The sequence below is a fragment of the Antechinus flavipes genome, chromosome 2 (assembly GCF_016432865.1).
Source record: "Antechinus flavipes isolate AdamAnt ecotype Samford, QLD, Australia chromosome 2, AdamAnt_v2, whole genome shotgun sequence".
Classification (NCBI taxonomy): Eukaryota; Metazoa; Chordata; class Mammalia; order Dasyuromorphia; family Dasyuridae; genus Antechinus; species Antechinus flavipes.
This window is the reverse complement of record NC_067399.1, coordinates 541454306-541468624: the sequence shown is the minus strand read 5'-3', so window position 1 is coordinate 541468624 and position 14319 is coordinate 541454306. Positions and strand designations below refer to the sequence as shown.

Below are 14319 nucleotides of genomic sequence, written 5' to 3'. Positions count from 1 at the left end.
TAATCAACTTGATGTTCAGTCAGTGAAACTGGAGGCTGAGGAGGAGATAAAAGCATCATTCAGGTTAAGACCTATTGTAGAAAATGGGCTAGGATGCAGTCTGATTGACAAGACATAGCATGGCATCAGCACTTGGAAGAAGAGGGAGAGGCCAACCATAATCCTGAATTGTAGTAAAACGCCTCCTATATTATTTCTACCTCCAAAAATGACATTTCTGAAAAAGAAGACTATCTTTGGAACACATCCTCTTCCTGTAATTTTTTTAATAGAAGCAACTCCTCACAATCCTGAAAACTCAATCTACAACCTGTTAAGATATTAAGCCTCAATTTATTAGAATAGTTTGTTATTATACTTAAGCTAATTGAATAAAAATTTTCATTTTCCAAGGACATAACTAAAAGTTCATATTTAAACAAGACTAAAATCCAGAGGATAACATCTTTGACAAACCAAGATCTAAACCCTGCAAATGATTCCTTTTTTCCCTCCAAAATACAAAAATGGATGTTTGAATTTATTTATTATAACAGATGGATTTTTGATATATAAACAAAATGTATTCAGGCTACAACCATACTCAAAATTCCCAAATTAATTTTTTTTAAAGATTGGTGGTCTGAAACTGACTGAATTTTAACAAGTTTTAATCAAAATAACTTATTTTTTCAAAGATGTCTGTTACTCTGAAATGAGAATACCAGGAAGAAAACACTTTGTAAACCATAAAGCTAGAGGTTGTATATTTTTATGGATCCATGACATCATACAGGTAGGACTACTTGTCCATAACTTTTCATCATATGCAATTCTTGTCCATGTTTTCCTAAAAATGCCAAGCTTTGTTTCCTTCTTTATTTTTCTTTCCCCCCCCTACCCATATCTACTCATCAAAGCACTTTAGGAAATAATTTTCTTCAATTATTCCTGAGAAGAGTTGAGTGGGAAATATATTCATTCACCAGTGTGTATAAATCTATAAACAAATTTCCTTACAAGTTTTTAAAGGTTTATACCATTCCAGCAATCTGATCTATGTCCAAAAAATTGTACTTTATAATAGCATGCAAATGAATCACCTAGTACCATGGCTTATAAACACACACACACACACACACACACACACACACACACACACACACACCCCTATATCTATCTATATGAAAGAGAGGGAAAGAGGAGGTACTTGATTGAAATCTATATGAGAGAGGGAAAGAGGAGGAGCGGTTGAAATGAATAATGGATCATAATATTACAGAGTTGGAGCTGGAAGGGCTCTTAATGGGCCACCTAGTGTAGAGGTATCAAACAGATTCCTAAGAGAGGCCTGAACCAGACTAAAATGTAATAACTCTATTATAAAGCAGTAGCCATCAAAACCATCTGGTACTAGCTAGGAAATAGAGTATTGGATCAATGGAATAGTTCAGATACAAATGACAAAATAATGACTTTAGTGATCTACTGTTTGATTAACGTCAAAAACTCCAGCTTCTAGGATAAGAACTCACTATTTCACAAAAATTACTGGAAACACTAGAAAATAGCATGTCACAAACTTGGCATAAACTTACATCTCACACCCTATATCAAAATAAGGTCAAAATGGGTACATGATTTAAGTGTAAAGGCTGATGTTATAAACAAATTAAGAGAATAAGGAATAGTTTACCTGTTACCAGACCTGTTAGCAGAAGAATTTATGACCAAATAAGAACTAAAGAGCATCACAAAATGCAAAATGGATAATTCTTTTAACATTAAATTAAAAAGGTTTTGCACAAACAAAACCAATGCAACCAAGATCAGAAGGCAGGCACAAAGCTGGGTAAAGATTTTTGCAGTGTTTCTGATAAAGACATCATTTCTAAAATATATAGAGAACAGGATCAAATTTATAAGACTACAAGTCATTCCTCAGTTGATAAATGATCCAAATATTCTGGAGAACTATTTGAAACTATGCCCAAAGGGCTGTAAAACTGTGCATACCCTTTGATCCAGCAGTGTCATTATTAGGTCTATATCCCAAAGAAATCATAAAAGAGGGGAAAAGAGGTACTTGTTTGTAGCAAAAATGTCTGTAGCAGCCTTACTGGCAAAGAACTGGAAAATGAGTGGATGCCCATCAATTGGAGAATGGCTGAATAAGTCATGGTATATGAAAGAAATGGAATATCATTGTTCTTTAAAAAATGATGAAAGCACTGATTTTAGAAAAGCTAGGAAAGATTTACATGAATTGATGTTGAATAAAGCAAGCAGAACCAAGAAAAACAGTATACATAGCAACAAGATTGTGTGATGATCAAAAATGATTTTATTTTTCTCAGGAATTCAGAGATCCAAGGCAATCCCCATTAACTTCCATTTGCATTCAGAGAAAATGTTATGGAGACTGAATGTGGACCTACACATATTATTTTCACTTCTTTGCTTATTTTTTTTTCTTGTGTTTTTTTCCCCCTTTTGTTCAATTTTTCTCTCCCAATAGAACTCTTGAGGATAGATGTTAAAAGAAAGAAAGAAAGAAAGAACGAAAGAAAGAAAGAACGAAAGAAAGAAAGAAAGAAAGAAAGAAAGAAAATGATGTACAAACAAAACCAATTTAGAAATGAAGTAAAAAACTGAGAAAAAAGATTTTGCATCGAAGATTTCTGATAAAGGCCTCACTTTTAAATATATGGAACTGATTTAAATTCGCAAAAATATAAGCTATTCTCCAACTGACAAATGGTCAAAAGATATGAACAATTTTCAGAAGAAATTAAAGCCATTTCTAGTCTTATAACAAAATGCTCTAAATCACTTTCAAACACAAAGTAAGGCAAATCTGAAGCACCACTTCACACCTCACAGAATGACTAAAATGACAGAAAAAGATGATAAATATTGGAGGGAAATGTAGAAAAACTGAGACACTAATACATTGTTGGAGTTGTGAACTGATCCTGCCATTCTGGAGAGCTATTTGGAACTATGACCAAAGGGCTTCAAACTGTGTATACTTTTTGATCCAGCAGTGTCTCTATTGGGCTTGTCCCATCATAAAAAGGGAAAAGAACCCCATGTGCAAAAATGTTTCTTTCAGCCCTTTTTGTACTGGCAAAAAACTGGAAACTGAATGGATGCTCATCAGCTGGGGAATGGCTGAATAAATTATGGTATATGAATGAAAAAAGTTATGATATGTGAATGTAATGGATTATTATTTTCTAGATGAAATGATTAGCCGAATGATTTTAGAAAGGCCTAGAGATATTGACATGAACTGACACTAAGTGAAGTGAGTAGAACCAAGAGAACATTATACATAGTATAACAAGATTATTATTATTACTAACTGTAATGCGAGTGGTTCTTTTCAACAATGAAATAATTCAGGCCAGTTTTGTTTTAAAGAGCTATCTGCATCTAAAAAGACTATGGACATTGAACATGGATTATAACTTAGTGAAAATACTAATACTTTTTTGTTCTTTGCTTGCTCCCCCCCCCTTTTTTTCCCTTTTTCATCTGATTTTTCTTGTGCAGCATGATAAATGTGGAAATATGTTTAGAACTGTTCAATCTATATTGAATTATTTGCTGTCTAGGGGAGATAGGAGATAAAGAGGGAGGGAGAAAAATTTGGAACACAAGGTTTTGCACAGGTGAATGCTGAAAATTATCTTTGTATTTTGAAAAATAAAAGGCTATTTTAAAAATGAATGTACAAACAAAACTAATGCAAACAAGATTAGAAGGGAAGCAACAAACTGGGAAAACATCTTTACAGTTAAATGTTCTGATAAAGGCCTCATTTCCAAAATATATAGAGAACTGACTCAAATTTATAAGAAATCAAGCCATTCTCCAATTGATAAATGGTCAAAGGATATGAACAGACAATTTTCAGAGGATGAAATTGAAACTATTACCACTCATATGAAAGAGTGTTTCAAATCATTATTGATCAGAGAAATGCAAATTAAGACAACTCTGAGATACCACTACATACCTGTCAGATTGGCTAAGATGACAAGAAAAAATAATGATGAATGTTGGAGGGGATGTGGGAAAACTGGGAAACCAATGCATTGTTGGTGGAGTTGTGAACGAATCTAACCATTCTGGAGAGCAATCTGGAATTATGCCCAAAAAATTATCAAATTGTGCATACCCTTTGATCCAGCAGTGTTTCTATTGGGCTTATATCCCAAAGAAATACTAAAGAAGGGAAAGGGACCTGTATGTGCCAAAATGTTTGTAACAGCCCTATTTGTAGTGGCTAGAAACTGGAAAATGAATGGACGCCCATCAATTGGAGAATGGCTGGGTAAATTGTGGTATATGAATGTTATGGAATATTATTGTTCTGTAAGAAATGACCAGCAGGATGAATACAGAGACGCTTGGAGAGACTTACATGAACTGATGCTAAGTGAAATGAGCAGAACCAGGAGATCGTTATATACTTCGACAACGATATTGTATGAGGACATATTTTGATGGAAGTGGATTTCTTTGACAAAGAGACCTAACTGAGTTTCAATTGATAAATGACGGACAAAAGCAGCTACACCCAAAGAAAGAACACTGGGAAACAAATGTGAACTATCTGCATTTTTGTTTTTCTTCCCGGGTTATTTATACCTTCTGAATCCAATTCTCCCTATGCAACAAGAGAACTGTTCAGTTCTGCAAACATATATTGTATCTAGGATATACTGCAACATATCCAACATATAAAGGACTGCTTGCCATCTAGGGGAGGGGGGGAGGGAGGGAGGGGAAAAAAATCGGAACAGAAACGAGTGCAAGGGATAATGTTGTAAAAAAAATCACCCTGGCATGGATTCTGTCAATATAAAGTAATTATTAAATAAAAATTAAAAAAAAAAAAAAAAAAAAGAAATGACCAGCAGGATGAATACAGAAAGGCTTGGAGAGACTTACATGAACTGATGCTAAGTGAAATGAGCAGAACAAGGAGATCATTATACCCCCAAGAAACCTGCACCTCTCCCCCAGAGAGAACCATCATCTTATATTATACATTTTAAAGAAGAAAAAAGAACACCAACATTTTGGCGCCCAACATGGGGCTGATTCAGATCCTGATCTAGTGGAAAATCTCTGATCCTGATCCAGTGGAAAAGACTCTTCAACCCAGAAATTAGGGTGAGTGCAACAAAGAAATTTTGTTAAAAGAGTTAAAATAGAATTTCAGCTAAGATGGGACATGTTTAGAAAACAGCCTTCTATTTCTGTTCAAGGAAAATGTTTAGAGAGTATTGTCAAAGTTATGGAAAGCCAAGGTTTAATTATAAGTTTACAGCAAATCACTGAACTTTTACAAACTGTAAAGGACATATGTCCTTGTTTCTCTCTGGAAAAGGAATTAGATCTAAATGAATGGAAATTGGTAGGAGAGGATCTTTGTCAATTCTATAATAAAAATGGGCCTAATTCAATTTCCAAAGACATACTTAATACATATAATTTAATACAACTAGCTTTAGGAAAATTTATAAGTATTAAAATAAGGAAAAAGAAGAAACAGCAGCAGGGAGAGGTGTCAACTATACCAAGTGAAAAGGAGCAAGAATGAGATAAGAATGGAGTTAAGTACAATTCTGAGTATGATACTTCACAGCAGGAGGAATTAGGTGATTCCACATCTCATGATATAGTATGAGGATGTATTCTGATGGAAGTGGATTTCTTTGACAAAGAGACCTAACTGAGTTTCAAATGATAAATGATGGACAGAAGCAGCTACACCCAAAGAACACTGGGAAACGAATGTGAACTATTTGCATTTTTGTTTTTCTTCCTGGGTTATTTTTACCTTCTGAATCCAATTCTCCCTGTGCAACAAGAGAACTGTTCGGTTCTGCAAACATATATTGTAACATATATAGGACTGCTTGCCATCTAGGGGAGGGGGTGGAGGGAGGGAGGGGAAAAATCGGAAGAGAAGTGAGTGCAAGGGATAATGTTGTAAAAAAATTACCCTGGCATGGATTTTGTCAATATAAAGTTATTATTAAATAAAATAAAATTTAAAAAAATTAATGTACATGGATAACCTAAATGAATAAACTTTTAAAAATTAAAATTAAAAGCATAACTAGAAAATATTTAATGCAATAGATATGTAACAGAACATAGGTAATGTTAACATGCAGTTTTCTAGGTCAACATGTGGCCCTGTTTCTATTTGAGTTTGACACCTCTGAGCTAGAAAAGCAAGCCCTTCTTTTACAGATGAGAAATCTAAGAGTCAGAAAGAGTTAATGATTTCCCTAAGATAAATCATAACAAATATTGCACACACACAAGATTGGGACCCAGATACTCTCAAATTATTTTCACTGTATGATGAACAGATGGAAGGGGGGGGAGGGATTTTCAGCTATTTGTCCTATGCCTAATACAGTCATTTACAACTAAAAAGAGCTCCCTTTTCTATTTAATTTCATTTTCTCTAGTACAGTGAATCTCCAACTATGGTCAAAAAAGCACTGGAGTCCCCGAGATCCTTTCTGGGATTCCTTGTGGCCAAAACTATTTTCATAATAACACTATGTTTTATTAATAGCTACATTTTTACATAGTATTATTCTGTCTCAGGCACTACTAAGAACTTTACAATTATTCGTGGAAGATAGGTGCCATTATTATACCTATCATATACTTGAGGAAACTGAAGCACACCTAGAAGTTAAGCCGCTTGCCCAAGATCACAAAAATGAAAAGTGTTTAAGCTTGATTTGCATCAGGTCTTCCTGACTCTAGGCCTTAGTGATATTAACAGCTGCATCACCTAACTATGCCAATTTTAAAATTTTAATAGGATAAATATAAATAGATATACTAAATATATACATACATATTTTAATAAAAAGACAAAACTTTTAGCTCCTCAGTCATTTTTGAGTGTTAAGGAGTTGTCAAACAAGTAAGTTTAGAGAGCCTCCATTATAATGTAATTATATTCCTGTTTGCCTCAAAACAAATACTCTATAAATGCTTCTATTAATGTTGTACAAAAACTTTAGACAATCTGGATAAACTTTAAGCTAAACATTAACATCTCTATCCCTCCACTACTCTCCTTCGTCATCAAGTCCATAATAGGTCTAGCAAAGTAGGTCAAATAAATAAACAAGCTAAAAAGAACCAATATAATTCAGAAACCTTCATATAAAATTAATTTATAGATCACTAATAGTAAATGAGGTTTTGTGAGTTAAAAATTTCAAGTGTTTTATTTCAACTACTTTTATATAAACATTTTCAATTACTCCTAAAGCAAAATTAACATATCTCTGAGATCTTATTAATGTAGAACATAAATAATTTTATTTCCCAGTAAAAAGCACACATTATACATAGCTTCCTTTTCAGGTACTTTTTAAGGCATTTCAGAAAGTGTGAAATTAGTTTATCTGTTATTAGGGAAAGAAAAAGTATAATAAAACCTTTCAAGAGAATCTCATGCTATGAGAATCATATTAATGATACTGATAAGTAGAAATACTTTATTTTGTAAATAGAGAAGTCAAACCTTTGGGATAAAGAATTTAGTGCAGGACCAACTCAACTCTATTAACCAACCAAATGATTTTTCTCGTTATTTCAAAACTGAAGTTTTATTATCTTCACATAAGTAGTATGTTGTTAAAACAGTAACAAGCAGAACTATTTACATCCAGAGTCAAAACTGGGATGTAACCAACACCCAAATTGCTATACCTAAGTGACTAGTTCTTAATAAATAACTCCCAATTCATTAAAGCCAAGGGAAGTTAAATCTTATATTTCATTAGATAGAACCTCTATTAATGAAATCAAATAGTCTTACACAAGCTCACATTCATAAACCTTACAAGTTTTTATAAGAAATTAAGAAATCAGTTTATATTAAAAATATAAACAATCATAGCTTGGTAAAACAGACCAAATAAAGAAACATTTAGTGCTACATAGTGCTGTATTTCAGAAGGCTACTCTTTATATAACTTTTGTTTCTGTAGAGAAAGGTACACTAGATCAGCTAATTTTAAAATTATTCTAATAAAGTATTTTTTCTGTTATGAGAATAGCAAAGAATAGAAGAGTAATTAATCAAATTTTTAATATTTGTTTTCCTGTTAAATTGAATTATAAAATTTTCACATAATGAACACAATTTTTTTAGAAAAGCAAAAGGTTATTCAGCTTACAACATAAATCAATCGTTAATCTTTAACAATTCCAGAATTAAAATACTGAGCAAAAAACTTTTAAATATTTCATTTCCCAAACTGAAAACCAAAATTGGACAAAGATCTTTTATGATCAACACTTTTAAACAGTTCAACACATTGCTCGATTAAGCATTTGGTTTCCATATAAATGTTGTTTGCAAACAAAATTCAATAAGGATAAATAATAATACTTTCCCAATTTTATAAATGAGTGTTTGCCTCTTGTTTCCATAACAAAATAGTTTGGTCTACTTTTACAGGATTCTATATTCATAAGATTCCCTCCTATTCATAAAATTAACTATGAAGAACAAACTTTTAAGATCTCTTTCCCTATTTAAACATTCTGAAAGATCTGGGATTTTTCTTTTGTTGGGTTCTCTCAATTACTAGAGATCACATTCTTATTTCTTCTCCAGCTGACAAGGCCAAAAAATTCAACATCTGGCAACCAAAGGCTTGATGATATAATAAAAGTTTCAGAATATCTGTTGTTTTACAATTAACCAGCCCAATGGCTTCAATAGGCAAATGTCAAGAAAAGAAAAACAGGGTTTGCTACAGCAGAAATGGAGGTGATTTAGCATTTATCCATTTTGTTAATTTATAAACCCTGTGAAGTTTGTGTTAGCAAAAGCATCTGGACAACTTTAAATCTTCACATTAATCCCCAAGAAGGTATACAGACCTTGATTATGAAAGAAAGGGCAACAGAAGTTTCAGGAAATCTGAATTTGGCAATCACGATTAAAAGCCTGCCCTACAGTTTTTAGATGAAGAAATTAAAGGTACTATATTAATATTAAAATATGTTCTAAATCACTGATTAGAGACATAGAAATCAAAACAACTCTGACATACCACCACACATCTATCACAATGACCAATACAAGAAAAAAGAATGATAAATGTTGAAAGATGTGAGAAAATTGGGACACTGATGCACTATTGGTGGAGTTATGAATTGATCGAAACATTGTAAAGCAATTTGGAATTATGCCCAAAGGACAATCAAATTTTATATAATATTTCAGCTAACAATACTAATGTCTGTATCATAAAGATATTTTTTAAAAGGAGGGATGGAGAAACTGTGTACAAAAATATTCATAGCAGCTTTATAATGACAATTGGATGAAGGGATGCCCATCATCTGGGGAATAGCTGTACAAGCTGTGTCATATAATTGTGATGGAATGATACTGTGCTATAAGAAATGATAAGCAGGCTGATTTCAGAAAAATCTGTGGAAGATTTAATATGAATTAAAGCAAGGTGTCTATGCCACATATGTGTGGACACAGCCTACCCTTTTCTGATAGGAGATGTATACACATGTCAGTTTGGTGGCATTAGCCATTACCATTTACCAAATAACTGATTTTTCAAATTTCCTTTAGAAATCAAAAAAGGCCTGAAATGACCAATAGGACATATGACACGAATTATGGTACTTCACTGAGTCCATCACTTCATATTCATTTTGCTTCCCCCCAAATGATAAAATTAATATTTATTAAATTAACAACTGCACCTTACACAAGAAATTCAATTCTATAGTTACTCAAGATATAAGCCTTACTTTATAAGTGAGCAGAACCAGGAGAACATTGTGCACAGAAAGTGAAATACTGTAGGATAATCAACTTTGAATGACTACTATTCTCACCAATACAATGCTCCAAGACAAATCCAAAGGACTGATGATTAAATATGTTATCCACCTGCAGAGAAATCAGACTGATGGGAGTCTGAAAACCGATCAAAGCATACAATTTTTCACTTTTTTTCCATATTTTTTCCCTTTTGGTCTGTTTCTTCTAATGACTAATATTGAAATATGTTTTACGACTAAATGAATGCTAAAACTTGTTTTCTTTGTATGTAATTGGGGGAAAAAATACTACTGTAAAGAAAATAAACAAAAAAAAAAAAGCTTACCCTAGAATCTAAAAGACCTGGGTTCATTTTAAATCTTTCCTGACATAACTACATTGGCTGTGTGACCCTGAGCAAGTGACTCTGGTATCATTTAACTCTATCTTACATTGGTGGAGAAGGTTCCCTAGGCAAATGAAATCAGAAATATAAAAAAATCTAAATTACTGGCCTTCAGGATCAGGAATTTTGTAGTTCGGGATAATTATATTTTAGAAAGTAAATTAACTTGTAGGAGTTGAAACTAATTTTTAAAAATATACATTTTATATATATATATATATATATATATATATATATATATATATATATATATATATATACACACACACACACATACACACACACACACATTTAAATTATATATATAATTTTAGCTAGAAATAAAATTTTATAAATCTCACTTAGCTATAGTTAATTCTGTAGAAGTTAAAACATGAGAGAGGAAAAACAATAGTCATACCTGATCTAATTGATTTTGCAAAAACATAACATTAGGCAAAACATTATAAGAATATATTTGTATAGGAACAATATAAATCAGTGTTCAGTCAAATAACATTATAGCAATATTATGAAACATTATGGTTGTTATAAACATAACCATGTTAGTCTTAGCAACATTATGCTAGGCATGCCTATGCCATACATTTGTAGACATAGCCTATCCTTTTCTGGTAGGAGATATAGATGTGGTATCATTAGCCATTACAATTTGCCAATTAACTGACTTTTCAAATTTCCTTTAGAAATCAAAAAAGGCCTGAAATGATCAACAGGATATCTGCTATGAAGTATGGTACTTCACTGAGTCTATTACTTCACATTCACTTTGCTTCTTCCCAAAATAATAAAATTACTATTTTTTAAATTATTAACTACATTTTATACAAGAAATTCAATTCAATTAGTTACTGAAGATATAAACCTTATTTTAAAAAGAACTTTCCAAAAGTATTTTAGAAAAATGAAGTTAGCATCAAGCCTATAAAGATTATTTTATTGGATGTGAATACAGACTTTGTTTTATCAGGAAATTAAAAGGTCTACACATAATATAAGGGCATCTAGTTGGTACATGGATAGAGCAATGGGCTTGGAATCAGGAACTCATCTTCATGAGTTCAAATCTGGCTTTAGACATTTATTAGCTATGGTGCTCCTGAGCAAGTCACTTAATCCCCTTTGCCTCAGTTTCCTCATCTGTAAAATAAACTAGAGAAGGAAATGGAAAATCACTTCAGTATCTCTGCCAAAAAAACAAAAACCCAAATAGAGCTGTAAAGAGTCAGATATGGCTGAAAAACAATACGTAATATGGACACGATAAACATTTTTAAGTTTTATTATATTACTATACAACTTTTAAGATTCTATATTTCACAAAACTATTGGTAGTATATACTAATATCCTAGTGTACAGAGTGCTGGGTTTGTATTATGAGGAAAACCAGAACAGAATTCCTGAGTCAGGTACTTAATAGGTATATGTGAAGGGCAAGTCACTTAACCTGTTTGTCTCAGTTTCCTCAGTTAAAAATAGGGATAATAATACTCCTTACACCTCCTACCTAAAGTTGTTCTGAGGATCAAAAGAAACATATGTAAAATATATGGTTATTATGTTGTAAATGCTAGTTATTATACATACTAACAGTAATGCCTACAGATGACAATCCTAATATTCTATTTTTTTCAGAAAAAATTTTAAAGTGCCAGGAATAAAAACTCTACTCCCCTCTATTATCATCCTCTTTTAAAATTATGTAATATTCTTTTCCAAAGAATTTCCTAAACTGCATCAGACAATCTAAACCCAGCGATTCAATTACTTGTAGTTACAAAACTGATTCTTGGAAAGAGAGTTTTCTACCTGTTGAGAGCAATAATATGTAAGCAAAGTTAGACACAGCAAAACATAGGCCTAAACCAAATTGAATACTATGATTGAGAAATTGTTACTAAAATTTCCTATTAAAACTTCCACAGAAAATTATGCAGGATTATTTTACTTTTCCAGAATTTTATTTTTTTTAAAAAGGAAAGGTTAATATCATAATCCTCTGATTACAAATTTGTCTTGCTAGGCAGGAAGTCATTATGTAGGTCTAGGCCACATTTATTTTAAGTGTATGACACTTTTGGGATAGGAACATATGCTTCTTTCGGAAGAGCTTTTTAGTTGCTAGCCCATCTCTTTCACAGTGACAGCAATAATTGGGGGGGGGGGGAGGAACCACTTGCTGATAGCAACTAATTCCATGTCCCCTAATGGGGGACAGAAAAACACATATAGGGGTGTCTATGACAATATTCACAGAGAGGATAGTATCTTCCCCTTTTCCCATTGCCTTCTCTCCGCCCTCCCCACCCCCAAAAGAAAATTCCAAGGGGAAATCTTTCCTGATCTCGATCAACTCATTCCTGAAGTTGGCAGAACTGCTTTTGGATCAGTTTCCCAACGGGATCACGAGGTTCATTAAGTCTTGCGAGGCCTGTTTATGTCTGTGTGTGAGCAATACAACACAATGACAGGGACATGACCTGGGAGGCTCTCAAAGAGGCCTATGTCCCAGAGGTTGCAAAGTGACGGCTCCGGAGCAAGTCCAGGCAGGGAAAAAGCCTCGGGATACAGACTAATCCCCACCCCCCCACACTCCCCACCCCCCCTGAGAAATTAACCCAAGCTCTCACGTACACAAACACGCACACACAGCTCTCCTTCCCCCCTCCCCCCCCCCCCCCCCCCGCTCCTCCGCGGATAAGTTTGCTAACAAATCCTTATGATTTGGGGACCTTGGGGGAGGTGACAGAAGGGGGGGCGGAGGGACTCGAGCAGCTGTTTGCAGCTTCCCCGATTTCTCCTAGTGACACGGAAATGTGAGTTTGTTTCTTTCGTACCACAAAAACCTCATCTCTAAGAGTCTTCCCTCGGAGGCTGCGAAGGAAAACCAGGGGATTCACTTCAGATGAGGGGGGCTAGCTGAGCTCCCCGTTTGTCAGGAGGGGAACCTAGGGGCGGATCATCTTGGGAGGCGAGGGGACAAGTGAGACGGCCCAAGGAAGAAGGCGGCCTAGTCCCCTAATTGGGGAAGATCCCGCTGTCAGGCGGACAAACAAGTCCCGGAGCGAGCGAGTCGTCTCCCGCCGCAAGGTTGGGGAAAGGAGGAAGAGGGACTACTTTGTTACCTCTCTGCGCGGAGCCGAGCGAGGAGGTGATGAGTCGCGCGGCCGCGCAGGTACAAGCGCAGCAGCCGGACATCTCCGCCGGGCCTAGGCCGGAGCTGCCCCGCCGGCCGCCCTTCCGCTGCCGCTTCCCGGCCTTAGCCGCTTTCTCTGCCCGGCCGTTTTCTCCGGCTCTGCTCCGGCCACTCTCGCCCTCCCCGGGGTCAGTGCAGAGCCTGCTCGCCTAGTCACTAGGCCGCACCGCTCTTCGCGCCCCGCAGCTGCCGGCTCCGCCGGGTAGATATCTAACCACACCCCCCCCACCCCACTCTTCCCTTCCTACCCCCCCCACCCCCCTCCCGCCCACCGGGCCCGGGAGCGTGCGCGCGCCTGCGCCCTGGGACGCCGGGGGGAGGGGAGGGGGCGTGGGCACGCGCTGAAGGAGAGGGGCGGGGTACGTGAGATTAACGTGAGGTGGAGTATAAGAAGAAAAGGGTTTGCGCACGCGACCTCTCGTATCCAAAACTCTATTTTCAGGACTACAAATCCCGCCAGGCCATTCGGGGAGGTGGGCGCCCTCCCATATCCTTGGACTTTCTGATAGGAGACATAGAACCTAGTCCGCCTGCTGGGAGTTGTAGTTGTAGACACTTAGTACGGATTTATGTTGAAAGCTTCCGGTGGGTATTGTATAGAAATTCTTTCCTGTAGGAAGAAGATAGGAAAACTAGTGGCACATAGGAAAACTAGTGGCAGCCTGAGAATGCGTTAAAGTGATCCACGAGATAGAATTGTCTTGCTAATAAGTCGATGTTTAATTTTAGCCTTTAAGAAAGTTCAGAAGAAAAATGCAGCCATATGCTTTTCAGGGCTTTCTAGAATGTATTTTTTTGACATTCAATTAGATTTTTCTGAAGCTTGAGTTATCCAGTTGAAGATAATTAAGGATTTTTGTTCATTTTAAGATATTACATCT

The 14319-nt window shown here is 35.3% G+C and overlaps 1 protein-coding gene across 2 annotated transcripts in view; it reads right to left on the bottom strand.

Annotated features, from left to right (window-relative positions):
• CLPX (caseinolytic mitochondrial matrix peptidase chaperone subunit X) overlaps nucleotides 1-13674 on the bottom strand; it is a 46188-nt gene extending 32514 nt beyond the window's left edge. The window contains exon 1 of one of the 2 annotated variants that reach the window (XR_007951040.1): nucleotides 13368-13674. Coding sequence is in view for 1 of the 2 variants with exons in the window: in XM_051980843.1 (XP_051836803.1) it covers nucleotides 13368-13440 (73 nt within the window). In the remaining variant the exon portion in view is untranslated. The remainder of the gene's footprint in view (nucleotides 1-13367) is intronic. The other variant, XM_051980843.1, reaches the window with a different exon arrangement.
• Nucleotides 13675-14319: the final 645 nt, after the last annotated feature.